Source organism: Archocentrus centrarchus, chromosome 4, assembly GCF_007364275.1.
Source record: "Archocentrus centrarchus isolate MPI-CPG fArcCen1 chromosome 4, fArcCen1, whole genome shotgun sequence".
In the NCBI taxonomy this organism is placed as follows: domain Eukaryota; kingdom Metazoa; phylum Chordata; class Actinopteri; order Cichliformes; family Cichlidae; genus Archocentrus; species Archocentrus centrarchus.
The window spans coordinates 29,958,625-29,975,358 of NC_044349.1; the positions used below are offsets into that span (position 1 = coordinate 29,958,625).

Below are 16,734 nucleotides of genomic sequence, written 5' to 3' on the forward strand. Positions count from 1 at the left end.
AGAATGAAAACCCAGCAGTGATACTGACTTGAAGTGCTCTGCTGGTAGTGAATCAAAAGTGCCACAAACTGTCTGTGGTTCAGCGCTCTCGCCCTGGTGAAGTTAACTATTTCACTTACAATGTCAACAACACAGTTAATTTGTAGCACTTACTTACACAACACCTCCTGGCATGTAATGCGAGTCCTGGGTCACTTTATCCTGCATTTGCTTCAAAAGTCATTCAGGCATTTTTTTTCCCTGTCACATTTGGATACCCACCGGCTGCCAGTTTGTCCCTTCTCAGCCCCAGCCTATCCAAGCATGCAGTTACCTCTGTGGACAAATCACTCCCTGTCATGGTCCCTTTCACTGAGAGCATTGCTGCCAGCTCCTCTGAAATCTCAAACTCTTTTTTTATTTTTTTTTTTATCCCATGTACAAAGATGATTAACTGGGTGAATATCACACCTCTATCACAGCTCTATCACAGCTCTATCACAGCTCTTGACCAGGTACGGGTTCTATGGGAAATCACAAAGCTGGTCTTGACCGCTCCATCCCTGGATGTGTAAAGCTTGTTGCTTTTGTAGCTTTGCTAGCAAAGGTTCAGATGTCCATCCCTGCTTCCTCCTTTGCCTCATTTTTTCAGCCTCAAAGTTTCCACTTGAAACAGACACTTTCAGGCGACACCCCCGTTCTGAATGCTAACTTGTATACAACTGATATTTAATTAGGCATGCTTTTTGTAGATTTGGACTTGAACATCTGTGTTTGTGTTGCTGATTAAATAATTTATATACTTTCAGCGACAATCCCCACGACTGAATGCAAAACTGTGATATTCTCGCTGCTGAAAGCAGCAGTAAAAGCAGGAGCAGTAACACTGATATGCATGGTTTCAGTCAGCTTTATTGTTGTGGGTTTTTTTCACTGTTGTGATGTAATGACAGGATTGATTTCTCTGTTTTTATTGCAGGAGACCAATGAAATTGTGGCCATTAAGAAATTCAAGGACAGTGAAGGTAAGAGGGCTCGCCTCTCCCAATGAGCAGGCCTCATCAGAGAACACTTGTGATTTCCATTGTCCTGCAGGCTGTCCCTTTCCTTAATTTCTGCTGGCCTGCTGCATCCCATATCTATCACAACATGGCAGCTCAGTGTGATGTTCATTTCCTGTCTGTCTCACCTCCATGCAGAAAATGAAGAGGTCAAAGAAACAACCCTGCGGGAGCTCAAAATGCTCCGAACCCTCAAGCAGGAGAATATTGTTGAGCTGAAAGAAGCCTTCCGCAGAAGGGGGAAGCTCTACCTTGTTTTCGAATATGTGGAGAAGGTAAGTTTCCCCGACAGACTGGGCCTTTATGATGCCTACATTGATTTTGATGCTACTTTTACCTGGGGCCTGGATATCTTTTCTTTATCTGGCTTCACTTACCCTAAGATCAGCAGAACAATGAAGGCGGTTATCAGCTCGATTATTCAATCCAGAGTTTTCCCAGTCTAGCTATGAAAGAGGTACCACTATCAGCATATGACCTATAACTAACGCAGACAGGTATACTGGCAGCAGTGCAGGATATTTTCCAAAATAACAGCAAACTATAATATTTCAAAAATACAAAGAGGTTAAACGCATAATAGAGTCTGAAAGCAACACGGCTGCTGCAGCCAAAGCAGCAGTGAGCGGGTTTATGTGATGGGAAAAGCGCCGTAGAGCAGTGTGGTATTAAAGCACCCTGTGTGAGTGTGTAAGACTAGAAAAGGACTAGAAAGATGAGGTGTAAAAGCCAGGAGAGCTGGCAAAAGTAATGCAGACAGTGTCAGTTAGTACACTGATCAGTATCACTGCCCCATCATTAAAACACAAGAAGACCTGAGTATAATTACAACTTCATAGTTTGTTAAATTCATGTGCTGCTTAAATGAAGGCATTCCCATGGCGTGCCAGACAGTCTAAGCTTTATTCTTCAAACTGCATTCCCAGCTGTGTTAAAACGGCCTGAGAGCAAGTAAAGAACGAGCATATAAAACAGAATTTCAAACCTGCAAGTAGGTCAATATGCAAATTTCAAGTTGGGCCACAAATATAAGGCTTAGCTGTCCTGTTTTGGGATCGTATTGCTATATTAAAGCCTATAGAACAATAGTATTATTTGAAAATTGTCAAACGTAGCCTGAGATCTGGTCCAATTTGATTTCAGGCAGCTGAACCAGTAAAAGCACTGTTCTCAGTTAATGAACCATCCATTCACAAACTAGATCATTAAAAAAATAAGTATTATTTCAAAAATATGGAGTATTTTATTCCACGTTGAATTGAAAAGACCAGACTTTTGTTACCTTTAAAAAGCCATCCAGTGGGCTGAATTGGACTCTTTAGCGACCCGGTTTTGCCTCCGTGGCTGTGTGTTTGACTCTCCTGATTTAGACCATGTGTAAAAAAAGAAAAAATCTGGATGGACTGATGGGATTTCCTTGAGGACTGATTGGTCAGCCATTGCTCAAATACAAGCTGCTCCAGAGGTTAAACCCAGGGTTCCTTCACTAAATCCCAAATTCTTGTCTCTCTCTCTTTTAGAATATGCTCGAGCTGCTTGAGGAATTACCAAACGGTGTGCCGACTGACAAAGCACGCAGCTACATCTTCCAGCTAATCAAAGCAATTCACTGGTGCCATAAGCATGACATTGTTCACCGAGGTAAGGAGCTTTTCTTAACATAAACATACAGACACAGTGTTGGTGACATAGAGAGCATTGCGCTGTGGTGAAACAGCGCAATGCCCACATGAGCCCCTCAGAATCAGATTATTTTCATTGTGTAGTGGTTTACACATTTTGTTTAATAAGCAAAAGATCCCCAGTTTGATCCCAGGAGGAGACACAGATCCCTTTGGGGTTGTGGCAGGAACTGCATCCCGTGTAAAAATTTGCCAAATCAAAAACTTTTATAAAGTGCAGCTTTTACCGAATGCATATGAAGGGAAAGCTTTTTATTACAGTTAAATGGAGGTAAATTATTGCTAAAATTGTCAGATATGGCTCAAAAAACATATACGCTGCATCCTTACTGAAAACCAAATACTGTATATACAATCTTTACAATATTTACTTAGCAAAAGAGTTGGAAAGGTTATGTTCAAATGTAATATATTTGACTACATCTCAGTACTGTTAACACATCCCACTTTGTCCCACACAAACACCGTGTTTGTCCCACATTTCATTTGCTGGGATATGCTCATCGTACTTGTGAATAAATATGCAGCTGAAAGGAGCTTTAATGAAGTCATGCAAAATCTTACCTTCTTTTCCAAGTACATAATGGTGGGTCAAAATTTGGTGCTTTTAAATGGTCTTTCCAGCATTTTGGGGTTCACTTTCGAGGGTCATGTGACCATGTGGGACAGGTGTTTGGTCAGAACAGGTTCACCTTCTGTCTGTGGTTCCTTCATGGTCAAAGTAATTTTATAATATAGTCACATTTGAAAACTCAAACGTAGCTTCATGTTTTCATTCTTCTTCTTCATCTTTTGGCTGCCCCGTTTAGAGGTCACCACAGAGGGTCATCTGCCGCCAGCTCACCCTATCCCTAGCATCCTCCTCTGCCACACCAACCTTCTGCATGTGCTTCTTCACTACATCCATGATTCTTCTCTGTGGTCTTCCTTTTTTCCTCCTGCCTGGCAGCTCCATCTTCAACATCCTTTGTCCAGTGTATCTTCTGTCTCTATCTGCACCCGTCCAAACCATCTGAGCCTCTAACTTTGTCTCCAAACTGCTCAACCTGAGCTGTCCCTCTGATATACTCATTTATAATCCTGTCCATCTTGGTCACAATCCTGTCCATTACCAACACTTTCATAGCATCTTCTGCCACCTCCACTAGGATATATATTATAAGGATATAATGATTTTTCTCTGACTACATGCATGATTAAAAAGTCTTTTGATGCATGATAACCAAGTGTTATATTGTTCACAAGAAGAGCTTTTGGTGAATTGGTGGCAGCAGAGCAGGAAACCAGATGGCCCATGTGAGCCTTTGGCACACTGAGAGCAACAGAGCAGGCATCCAAATGGCCTGTAGTATATCCAGGCACCCATATGACAATGTTATCGAGGGAGTCAGTGTATGGGTTATAGTTTTTTTTCCAATCTGTGCATTTTTGCTGATGAAATTCCCTTTCTCTGAATCATTCAAATAGTCCTCTTAATGAAACAGATGAATGTGTGGCATCAGAAACTGATGGAAGTGATGTAATAATAATGATGATGATGATGATGATGATGATGATGATGATGATGATGATGATGATGATGATGATGATGATGATGTTTACTTTCCATCTGTGTTCTTCCTCCTCAGACATAAAGCCAGAAAACCTTCTCATCAGCTCAGATGACATCCTCAAGTTATGTGACTTTGGTGAGTCCCTCTTTCAAATCCTCCTGCTGTAAGAGCTGTAAGAAAGGTGGCCAAACAGGCAGAGCTGTGATGCAAAAGGAGTGTTTTCAACAGATACTATATTTGGCTGAAACCAGTGCTTCAGGAGTGCAGCAGGCAGGCTTCAACTGGTTATCTAAACCTCTCTGTGTGTGCCTCCCCTCTCTACTGCTGTTCATTCTTCTTTCATCTCAATTAATGAAACGTGTTGGGCAACAAGAGCCTAATCATGTTTCGACTCAGTCTGGCAGCGCCACAACAGAAACAGGGGGAAACGTAAAACATGGTGTGGCCAGCATCACACAGGCAATCTGGTGTGAGAGACTGAAGACCTGCTGTTTGCTCTGTGTCAGCCAAAGGCATCGGGGAGAAGAGAAACAGGCCAAACAGACTCCGCTGTGAAGGTTTACATTTCAGACCGAGTCTTACCGCGCACAGTCACATTCACTGCTCTGAGAAACTGGAGATGAAGAGCTGAAACTAATGGCTGGGTTAATGTAGTAATGCTTCCATTTGTATGTGGCAGCGGTGCAGTGGGTAGGCGTTCGCCTTGTATCTGGAGGGTTGCCGGTTCGAGCCCCTGTCCCTGTGCTGCATTGTGTCCTTGGGCAAGACGCTTAAACCGCATTGCCTAACGGTAGTGCCGGTCTCTGGCTGCATGACCGCAGATGCTCGTCTCTGGATGAGTGATCTGGAACAATTGTTTTGTTTTGTGCCTTGTGTGCACAATGACAATGAGTTGAATCTAAAATGTTCTCATTTTGGGAAGTACACTTGCTGAAGAGTCAGTTTATTTGTTTAGCTTAATATCAAATGTAAAGGTTCAAAGGGTTTCACAGGCATAAATAAAAGAAAACATTAAAAACTGAAAAAGAGAAAAAAAAAGCATGTTAAAATCATACAAGCAAATTAATATTTAAAAAAAAACAGTATAAACATACAATATATTTTGTATCTTAGCTGTTCCTAGGACTGCGCTCTTCTAGACAGAGATCTCGGATGTCATTCCTGGAATCTGCTGGAGCCATTCTCCCAGTTTGAGGTCACTGACCTGAGTGATCTGATTACCACAGGGACCACTGTTACCTTCACCTTTCACATCCTCTCTAGCTCTTCTTTCAGCCCTTGGTATTTATCGAGCTTCTCATGTTCCTTCTTCTTGATGTTATTGTCACTTGGTATTTCTAAATCTATCACTACGTCCTTCATCTTCTGCTTGTCCACTACTCCTATGTCCGGTTGCTTAGCCATCACCAGCTTGTCCGTCTGTATCTGGAAGTAGAACAGGATCGTACCTTGGTCATTTTCAACCAGCTGTGGGGGTGTATCTCATTTAGACCTCGGGACTTCAGGTCATACTCGGCACAGATGCTCCTGTATACTATGCCAGCCACTTGGTTATTGTGTTCCATGTATGCCCTGCCTGTTAGCATCTTGCACCCTGATGTTACAGTATGTGCTGGATTGTCTCAGGGGCATCTCTGCACAGCCTGCACCTGCAGTCTTGCCTGGTGTGGTAGACCCCAGCCTCTATCGTTCTTGTACTCAGAGCTTGTTCCTGTGCTGCCATGATTAGTGCCTCTGTGCTGTTTGTCAGTCCAGCTTTGTCCAGTCATTGGTAGGATTTTTCTATTTCAGCCACTTCTTCTATCTGCTGGTGGTACATGCCCTGCAGAGGCCCATCCTTCCATGATGGTTCCTGTTCTTCCTCCTCTTCCTTCTCAGGTTTCTGCTGCCTGAGGTACTCACTAGCACCAGATCCTTTGTAGCCATCTTCCTGATGTACTCATGGATCTTTGTTGTGTCATCTAGGACAGTGGTTCTGACACTCACTAGTCCTCAGACTCCTTCCTTCTGCTTAGCATGCAGTCTCAGGGTGCTGGATTTGCAGTGAAACCCTCCATGCATGGTAAGGAGCTTTCTTGTCTTGGTGTCAGTGGCTTCTATTTCCTCCTTTGGCCAGCTTATTATCCCAGCAGGGTATCTGATGACTGGCAGTGCACAGGTGTTGACTGATCTTGTTCTTCCCATTCAGCTGACTCTTCAGGACTTGCCTTACTCTCTGCAGGTACTTGGTGGTTGCTGCAGCTTGCAGCGGCCTCTCCATGGTTCCCATTTGCTTGTGGAATTCCAAGGCCCTTGTAGCTGTCTTCAATGTCTGCAATGTTACCTTCTGGTAGTGCAGTCCCCACAGTTCTGACTACCCTCCCTTTCTTTGTTACCATCCGACTACACTTCTCCATTCTGAATGACTCTCCAGTGTCATTGATGATGATGATGATACTTTATTGATCCCACAATGGGGAAATTACAGTTAACAGAACACCCATCCAAGAAGACAAACAGAACAACAGAACAGCTGCCTCAACTGTAGATCCTAGTGGTGTGGATCAGTGAACAGATGTCTGGTTTATTCCCCTGGCTTCTATCTCTCTGGTATACCTCTTCAGGTAGTTAGCCAAGGCTGTGAGTCTTTGCTTGGCAGTTTCTAAGGCCTCAGGTATGGACAGCTTGTTGTTTTTCTTAGGCACCCCTTTCTTCATCACACCTTGTGGCTGTTCATCCTGTAGTCAAGCATCCCAAGGATCACTGCTGCCATGTTTTATATCAGCTGGTTGGTTTCAGTGATGGTCGAAGTAGGGATTGTCCGTAGTGCTGGATTCACATCTTCTAGTAGACTTTTAGAGGGTACTTCAGGAGGGTCCAGGTTTCCAGCTTAGCCATGATCTTATCTTTCAGGTCAGCTGCTCTGGTATTCAACATACCAGTTGTTCTTGGGGCTTGATACCCAATCTCAGAGTGTGGGGATGATAATATCTCCCCCCTGACCTGTCGTCCTGGCTCCCCCTTGCCATAGCATTTGTGTTGTACCTCATCAATCTCTAGTTGCTTCTTGCGAATGTTGGAACACTGAGCTACTAGTTGTTTCAATGTCAGTCTGGATGTTGCGTGTTGAAGAATCTATAGATACGTCCCACATCCTCTTCATGTAGCCCCTTTCCCAAGGGTCGTGTCTATTTACAGTATGCTGTATCCTTGTTCCAGCAGCCCACTAATTGTCAGTATGTCCTGGTTCCTCAACACCTGACATGGACCTTGTTAATCGGGGTCTGAGCCAGTATGGCTTCAATCATATATTTCTCAGTCACAGTCCGAGGTAAGCTTGGGTAGCATGTGGGGATATATATATGAGCAGAATCTTGTTTACAGTTGTTTTAAAAATCCCGTATTTGTTTTTTCATTTCTATTTTCTCACTAACACACAAAATCAGTTAAATCCAAGACTGCCAAAGTGGCAATAAAGTCCAAGAAATGTTGACCATGCAATCACTTTGTATCTGCAGGCCTATAGTGATGTTGAGTGACTGCTGTTTGCACTATCAGCAGCCAAGAAGAGCCAAAACAGGAATCTTAAACTGCTACTGTGAAAAAAACATAAATAGGATCATCAAAAGTCCAAAGCTGCGTGACCCGTTCAAACCCTGAATGGCATTTCTATGAATATGCATGAGAGCTAGAATAGAATAGAATAGAATAGAATAGAATAGAATAGAATAGAATAGAATAGAATAGAAATAGAAATCCCTTTATTTGTCCCACAATGGGGAAATTTCAGTGTAGTAGCGGCAAGTATGAAAAGATAAAAATAAATAAGAAAATACATATACAGAATATACAAATAAAAACCTGTATACACTATGTACAGTATAGACAGTATAGACAATATAGACAATATAGAGATTGTGATCAGTATAGACAGTTTAGACAGTAGGGTCTCCAAAAACGTTGGCCTTTTCAATTTATTTCAGTGGGTTTTTTCACAATTATCATAAGAACTATATGACAACTCATAGCATGATATTCCCTGTTAAGCCACGTGTTTTGACATAAACTTTTGTGGGTGTTCTTTCTTGTACTGGGACTAGTTATGCGCTGAACATTTTTACAGAAGAAGTAGAAGAAGAAGTCTGGTGAGCTTCAGTGCTTTGCTTTGGCATACTTAAGTATCTACCTTCAGATAGGATGCACCTAAAAACGCATCTCCCATTAATCAGTTTAAGAGTCCAACGACGGGATCTGCTGCCATTAAAGTTTAAAGGATGAAATCTGTTCGTAGACTGCATAAAGGATCGCCCCTGCTGGCGTCTCTGCTCATCTGTTAGTGCTGCTCCCTGGCCTAACTTTACAAACTACTTTGTAAGTCAAGGCTTTAAAGCATAATGAGCGTCCAGAGAGGCAGCCAGCTGAAATTCATTTTTAGGTTTCTCAACATGTAGAGCATAACTAAAAGGTCCTCATAATATCATACTGCTTCCTCTGTCTTCTCTTGCCAGGCTTTGCACGTAATCTCTCTGAGGGGACTGATGCCAATTACACTGAGTATGTGGCCACTAGATGGTACCGCTCTCCGGAGCTCCTGCTCGGGTACGCCTGATAATTTTGTTGTTGTTGTTGTTGTTGTTTGTTTCCTTTAAGCTATTTCCACTCACCACACTGACATATCTTCTTATTAGATCTCATTATGCGTGGCCTCTCTCACCACCCTCTTAAATCTGTGGTCTCAGGGCTCCTTACGGGAAGGCGGTGGACATGTGGTCAGTGGGCTGCATCTTAGGCGAGCTGAGTGATGGGCAGCCACTGTTCCCGGGAGAGAGCGAGATCGACCAGCTCTTTACCATCCAGAAAGTGCTGGGACCCCTGCCACCAGAGCAGATGAAGCTCTTCTATAACAACCCTCGCTTCCACGGGCTGAGGGTAATGTCAGGCTGCCCCTCCTGCAAACCCTGCTGACCCATCCCTCCAAGCTGCTCTTATCACTGCTTTTCTTTACTCTCTTCCTTTGCTGTCTCTTTCTGCCTCCTCCTCCGTTTTTTCTTCTTCCCTTATTTATTTTCTCTCTACGCTCTCTTCTTTTTTCTTTTTTTTTTTCTGGCTGAGTTTGCTGTGCCGTGACTGATTGGATCACAATGACTCATCTTGTATCATGTATCCTGTATGCACTGTGAAGGAAGGCTGTGATAAGTCTTCTGTGGCAGGCTGGTAGTGCAGCAGACCTGGGTCGTCCTTCCCCTTCACTTCGCTGCCCACAACCCAGGATTTAATTACTAGTTAGCAAACTTCCCCCCCTGTGAATGCCTGGCAGTGAATACCCACCGATAAGACCACTTCTTGATAAAGCTGCATAATGGGTGAAACATTTTACGGTATAAACCTTGAATTTTCCTCTTCTGTCCAGCTCTTAAATACCCAGGTTGTTGTTCCTCAGTAAAATCCTCTCTCTGGTAAAGACAGGTACATGCTGGACGTGTCTGTTTCTTCAAAAACAAAAAAAAAAAAACAGCGCACCTGCTATTGTTAGTACTCGCTCAAGGGGAAAAAAACAACCTCTACCTCCACATTCACGTGCTTGTTGTCATTTAAAGGAGAGCTGCAAACTTCACTGATCCGTGGACATTAGCGCTCACAGTCAGCTCGTCCTATTAACACCACGACAGGGGAGAAAAAGTGTTTGATGGAAACACACATGCTGTTTTTATTAAAATAAATCAGAGCGGCAAGAAACCACACAGCACTTTTGAGTGAACAGAGGATGTTTGATGGTCGTTTCATCACGTTTGCCACCTACGATGTGCTTTTCTGTAACACTCAGAAATGTGTGATGTAAAAAGAACAGCTTCTGGACTTTTTTTCTGGTTAACAGCAAATTCAAAATATTCAGAAGAAAAATTCTATAATAAATGAAAGGTTGACATTGGAGGACTGGACGTGGGTGAAATCATAAGCCGTAGCAGTCTCGGAGAACAAAAGGGTGAAATGGTCGTAGTCTCTACGAGGTATTTGGGTGTTTCTAAAAGACTTCACCAAAGCATTGTCATGGTTACAGGATTTTTCCAATCAAACTTAGAAAAATACATATTAAATTCCAAAGGGGATAACTAGTTTGGTCGCTCTTGCACAGAGATACAAGCAAAGTGGTCACAGGAGACATCAAATGAAAGGCGTTCTACAACAGCACAGATATTAAAATGCAAGTACACAGATGTCAGGGTTTGTTTTTTAACTTTGGTGGCATATGGGGGACCCAAATTAGGCAGTAAAGAAAGCATTTTGTCAAGTTTTCAGGCTCCTGTGCTGCCATATATATATATATATATATATATATATATATATATATATATATATATATATATATATATATATATATACACACACAAGCCCAAATCATCACCCTTCCATCACCGTGCCTTTGCTATGAGGTGCTGGTGTGCTGTAGATGTAGCTCTTGTGTTTTTTGCAGTTTCTCTGTGGGTGCTGGAGTTTGTTCCAGCTGTCACCAGTCTATCACAGTGCTAACACATAGAGACAGGAAATCATTCACATTCACACCTATGGCCAATTTAGAATCACCAATTAACTTAACATGCATGTCTTTGGACTGTGGGAGGAACCTGGGGTACCCGGAGAACCCATGCAGACAGAGGAGAACAGGCAAGCTCCACACAGAAAGGCTCCGCCCAGCTGGTGGATTCCAAAATCCAGAATTGAATTTAAAATCCTTCTTCGCCCTTATAAGGTCTTGAATAATCAGGCCCCATCTTACCTTAAAGACCTCATAGTACCATGTCACCCCAACAGAGCACTTTGCTCTCAGACTGCTGGTTTACTTGTGGTTCCTAGGATACTTAAGAGTAGAATGGGAGGCAGAGCCTTCAGCTTTCAGGCGCCTCTTCTGTGGAACCAGCTCCCAGTTTGGATTCAGGAGACAGACACCCTCTCTATTTTTAAGATTAGGCTTAAAACTTTCCTTTTTGATGAAGCTTATAGTTAGGGCTGGATCAGGTGACCCTGAACCACCCCTTTTTTTGGTTTTTTGGTTTTGGTTTTGGTTTTGTTTTTTTTGGTTTTTTGGTTTTCTCTGTAATCGTATGGTCTGTACTTTGCAATATAAAGCGCCTTGAGGCGACTGTTTGTTGTGATTTTGCGCTATATGAATAAAATTGAATTTAACTGAACCCAGAACCTGAAGCAACAGTGCTAACCACTGCACCACCATGCTGCCTAATAAAATCCCATCTATTTTAATGTAATCAGTCAATGCATTTAAGACAAAGAACAACTCATGCACCTTCAAATGATGCCAGTGAATATAAAATTTAAAAAATCTGTTAAAACTGCATCTCACAGCTCATTAAGCAGGAAAATATCATACATCTTTTCACAACTGTAGACACAAAAGACATTCAGCAACATTTTCTGGCCACTGAAAAGGGAAAGGCCTTAAAAATACATTTTTTGGGGAGGGGGGGGTTTCTACTCTTCTCTGATTTCTTCCCGCTGTAACATTTTTTTAATTACTGAGGTGTCAGAGCACAAATAAAACCAGGCTTTTCATTAACAATCCAAAATGCTGCAGCGAGAGTGCCGACAGGAAATAAAAAGAGATCATATTTTTCCCACAATGGCTTCTCTTCGTTGGCTCCCCATTAAAATCCTGAATTAAATTAATCTGATCTACAACATCCCAGTTTGGTTTGCTCTGAAGGAGAAACTGTTTATACATTCCATTTAAAATGACATGTGTTTATCACACTAATGACACGTTATCATAGCCTTTGGTAATAAAGGTTAAATTAGAATTAGTAAATATTTTACCCTTTTTAAACAACAGAATTATAATGAATAAAGTTACCATACAGTAACAAATTTGTCATGTTTGTTTATTATGCCATTGGTTTATGTAATAAAATGAATTTTATATGTAGTGTTATGTAGGACATCATAGCTGATCAGAGACATATTGTAATAAATGTTTAATTGATCACTGAGCTTGGTCTCTTGCCCATGGCATCTGCTACTGCCATTAAGTCAAAGCTTCTTATTTTCCACTTATTAACAGTTGTTATCATGGAGGTGGTTGTCCACCGGTGGGGCTCAGAGCACCTGCAGGAGGATGTGGACAAAAGTGGAAATATAGAGAGTGAGGCTCTGCTGAATTTGGGGGGAAAGGAAAGAAACATATTTTCTCTGTATTCATGGTGACCTGTATTTCCCTCACATTAAATTTGGATACTTTTTCATTCTTAATGAAGGAAAGAAATTGTGGGTTCCTGTTTCTAAAAGGGAGCATGGCAGAAAGCTTTTCAGAACCACCGGGTTGATACTGCTGGTTTTTCTCAAAATGTAGCGATCTTTCTTTTATTTATCACATTTCTGACTGTAGCATTTTCCGCTGTCTCTGCTAATGTTGCAGTTTCCTACTGTGAGTCACCCTCAAACGCTGGAGCGAAGGTACCTGGGAATCATCGACGGAGCCCTGCTCGACCTGTTGAAGGTAAGGAGAGCCGAGCGCCGCTCTGCTCTGCTGGGAAAATGCTTTTATTTTTACATTTTTTGGTCTGTTTTCATTTTTCTTTCTGCTCAGAGAGTATCATGAAAGCACTCAAAAATAATAATTTTCATAAACTAGGCATCTGATAGTTGCATCATTATCACAGTGTTTACGTCGTGACTGCATGGTGCCTCCTCACTGCTTCGGCATCTCTCAGCTCATATCCTGGTTCCACTGCTGTTATTGCTGTGTCTGCACTGTAAACAGGAGCTCCATGTCAAGAATGTAGGCTGTGCTTGTGCACTTGCGCTTTTCCCAGCAGATAATGACTCATCACTAACATGATGCCATCTCAGGACTGACTTCAGCAAGGACAGACATCTCTCTCAAAGCTCATCAGGCTTTCTTGTGCTGAGTTTAGACATTAATTAAAAAAAATACATTTGCTAATTGTTGATGCAAAGCTGTATAGCTTCCAAATAGCTTCTGGCATTGTCCCATATATATATATATATATATATATATATATATATATATTTATATATATATATATATGCGCAAAGAAAGCTGCATCCAGAGTTTATAAATGCTCATATTAAACACATCATTTGGGTAAGAAAAAAGCAAATGTCACAAATCATATTTCACATCGTTTGGCTCGTTTGGTGACTGTGAGACACAATTAAATGCGGCAGCAGCCTGACTTTTATGATAATGGCGATGACTCACAGTAGCATGACTGTTTCCGTTTGTTGGAGAGGTCTGCATGTTCAGGGTGTCTTCAGTCCTCACGGGCTCCATCTGTATGTTTTGTGGTGTTAGAACCTGCTGCTGCTGAACCCCACAGAGCGCTTTCTCACAGAGCAGAGCCTGAACCACCACGCCTTCCAGACCCTGCGGATGGTGGAGCGGCCCGGGCCACCCACACCCACACCTGTACGCTCCTCCAAGAGAAAACCTCACCACGGAGACAACACCACCCCCAGCAGGTCAGCAGTGAGCACTATAGTTGGGTTAAGCTTGCCAGTGCAGCCCTCTGCAGATATTAATGGGTTATTTCTTAAACAAATGTGACCTGATGTTTTTAACCAGCAGCAACCATCCAGTGACATTTTGCAGAATATTTCAGTCCACCCATCCATCCATTTTCTTCCATTTATCCGATTCAGGTTCACAGGGGGTGTCGGTTAGATAATTTATAGTTTGGTATTGTTTAGTTTGGTATTATTCTGCCCCTCAGGAACCTACATACAGCAAACCATGATAGTAATATAAACAACTCCATACTTAAATGATTTTTTTTGTTTACAATAAAAAATATAACTACAATTTGGTGCAACCTCTAAACTGGCCTGTTGCATGGATTCTGCATGGATCGTCAATTTATAATGATGACATTTAAATGCAACTTTTAAATGTCCCAAAGAGTAAAACAGAACAGGAATCCATTAAAAGGGCTACAAGAAGCACGAGGAAGGAGTGGAAGACACACTGAGAGCAGAACTGCAATCAGCCTGAACAGTTGTTACAAGGCACGATGGATCCACGCTTTCATATTGTTTACGCTAAATTTTGATCCTACCATCCGAATGATGCAACAGAAACTGACACTCAGATCAGGCAATGCCTTTTACTCAGGAGAAACCAACCAACACACATGACACAACATAGGAGGTCATCTCAATATGACAATACTCAGCTGCACAGCTGCACTTAAAGGAGAAAGGACATTCTTTTGAGGATGCCAATGTTCACATTTTGAACCCAGAAGACAGATGGTTTGAGAAAGGATAATGGAGGCCGTCGATGTCCGCTATGAATGACCATCGTTGAACAGAGCTGGTGGCTTATAACACCACCCATTAGCCCCCACAATGCAGTCTTGATATCCCTAACTAGGCATTTCAACCCCTACTCATGCCTTGCCTCAGGTGACCTCAGTAGCTCACATGACGGTGCGGTGGGGGAGTGTTTTACAGAGGATTAACACTTTGCTTTGGCACCAGTGGCAGTAATGACCCATACCTTTTTTCACGCCTTGGCTCATGTGACGACTCACATGATTAATAGTGGGTCAGCGACAGGTTCACCAAGAGGATAGCCCCTGTGAGGGGTTATATGCCTGGGACTCTCAGCCAGTTGTTTTAGAACTGAAGGAGCTGCTTGGATGAGAGGAAAAATGTCTTCACAAAGTCCAGTTGTCCCCCTCTTTTTTCTTTTTAGCACACAAAACCTTGGGGTGCTAAAGACATTTGGATGCTCATCTACTGTGGCCCAAAGTACATGACCACCCAAAGGTCTACCTGAGAAGGTGTAGACAAAATAGGCTTACATTATTGCAACTCTTACTACTGCAGGTCACCTCGCTCTCTTGACTGTTTATTCCTTTGCACTTTTGTCCCCTAGATTTTAACTGAAGTTATTTAATTACAAAAATAAAGCCCTCATTTTTGGAAACTCTTAGCTAAGTCTTTTTTTTTTTACTATTCACATTAATTAGTCTAGTCTTTAGATTTCTATTATATTCTATATTTCCATTGCAATATTATTAACACTAAATTTTAGCCATGCTAGTTGTTTTTGACATATGATGTGAGAGTTCCAACTGAGTGTCTGTTTTCTGTTAGCTGTTAACATCCATTTTATCAAAGACTTCACTCTGTCAAACACTAACAGAGATGAATCATCAATATACAGAAAAACTTCATAATCGACTGCAGATTTCATATCATTCATATATATTAGGAAGAATAAGGGTCCTGCGATTGATCCCTGTGGAACATCATACCTTATTAAATACAGTTAGCGGTAATTTAAAGGTTCCAGGGAGTAGATTATTACATGTTTGTGTGTTTTTTTATTCCAGAACTTTAAGGATTGACACACAGTATTTAGATGTTGTAATTTTTCTCTGCTTTTGCTCAGGAGCCATGGAGGAAAGAGCTCAGGAAGCCACCGCTCCAGCAGCAGAGAGTGCTCCAGCTTACCCCGACACGAAGACCTCCACCCCAACAACGACAGCTTTCTCAACGGCAATATGTCTGCAGCCATCAACCTCAGCCCCACCCTGCATCCCAAGAACTATCAGCCGCAGATCTTCAACCACTCCACTGCCTGCAGCATGGACCTGGCCAGCAGCAACCTGCCTCATCTGCTCAGCCCCGGTGAGACCAAGTCCAAGGGCGACTTTGAGATGAACTTGGGGTCCAAGGTGTCGGATGGCCCTGGGGCAAAGTACCTCAAATCCAACTTCCGCTCGCAGCAGAATCGCCACTCTTTTGTGGAAGGGAAGACCAACACACTTCAATCAGGGGACAAACACAGCCGACACAACTATGTGGAGTCCCACAGCTCCACGCCATCCTCCTCCAAGTTTGCCTACCTGAACTTGTCCAAGAGCTATGGCACACTTAGCGATGCCAAGTCAGTGGGGAACTTAAATGATGTGCATCTTTATGCAGATGAGCCCACTTCGCGCTATTTTCCCTCCAGCTGCCTCGACCTAACAGCTCCTGGCAGCCCAGCAGCCCGCAGAGTGGAAAGACTGGGACCTGGCGCAGTTGGCCGAGGAAGCATGCGCTCAGAGAGAGAGAGCAACACTCTGGACTCCTCCTACAGGCGGTCCTCCACCCGCCATAAGACTTCAGAGGAGTCCAAGTCACCAGACTCCCTGGATCCTGGGGAGAGTGAAAGGAGCCATGCTCACTCTCTGTCTGCCCCACATGACGCTCTGTCTTATGGTCAGGGATACACCAGCCCCTTCTCCTCCCAGCAGCGGCCACACCGCCACTCCATGTACGTACGGAGGGATCACCAGAGGACGCACGGGGCAGATGAGGGACTGTTGGTCGGGCAGGGCGTGCCCACCAGAGCCAGCAGCCTCCAGCTCCTTTCCCCACAGCTGCAACACCGCACGCTGCCTCGCCACTCTGGGGGCTCCTCCAGAGAAGAAGACATGAGCAGGGTCAGTCCTCAGC

At 42.9% G+C, this 16,734-nt stretch overlaps 1 protein-coding gene across 3 annotated transcripts in view; it reads left to right on the forward strand.

The window, feature by feature from the left end:
- LOC115778745 (cyclin-dependent kinase-like 5) overlaps positions 1-16,734 on the forward strand; it is a 51,590-nt gene that overhangs the window by 26,917 nt on the left and 7,939 nt on the right. For all 3 annotated transcript variants that reach the window (XM_030727026.1, XM_030727028.1, XM_030727027.1), the window contains exons 4-12: positions 959-1,004; positions 1,179-1,315; positions 2,561-2,681; positions 4,351-4,410; positions 8,763-8,853; positions 8,994-9,183; positions 12,680-12,760; positions 13,580-13,746; positions 15,683-16,721. In XM_030727026.1, coding sequence (XP_030582886.1) covers positions 959-1,004; positions 1,179-1,315; positions 2,561-2,681; positions 4,351-4,410; positions 8,763-8,853; positions 8,994-9,183; positions 12,680-12,760; positions 13,580-13,746; positions 15,683-16,721 — 1,932 coding nt within the window. The remainder of the gene's footprint in view (positions 1-958; positions 1,005-1,178; positions 1,316-2,560; positions 2,682-4,350; positions 4,411-8,762; positions 8,854-8,993; positions 9,184-12,679; positions 12,761-13,579; positions 13,747-15,682; positions 16,722-16,734) is intronic.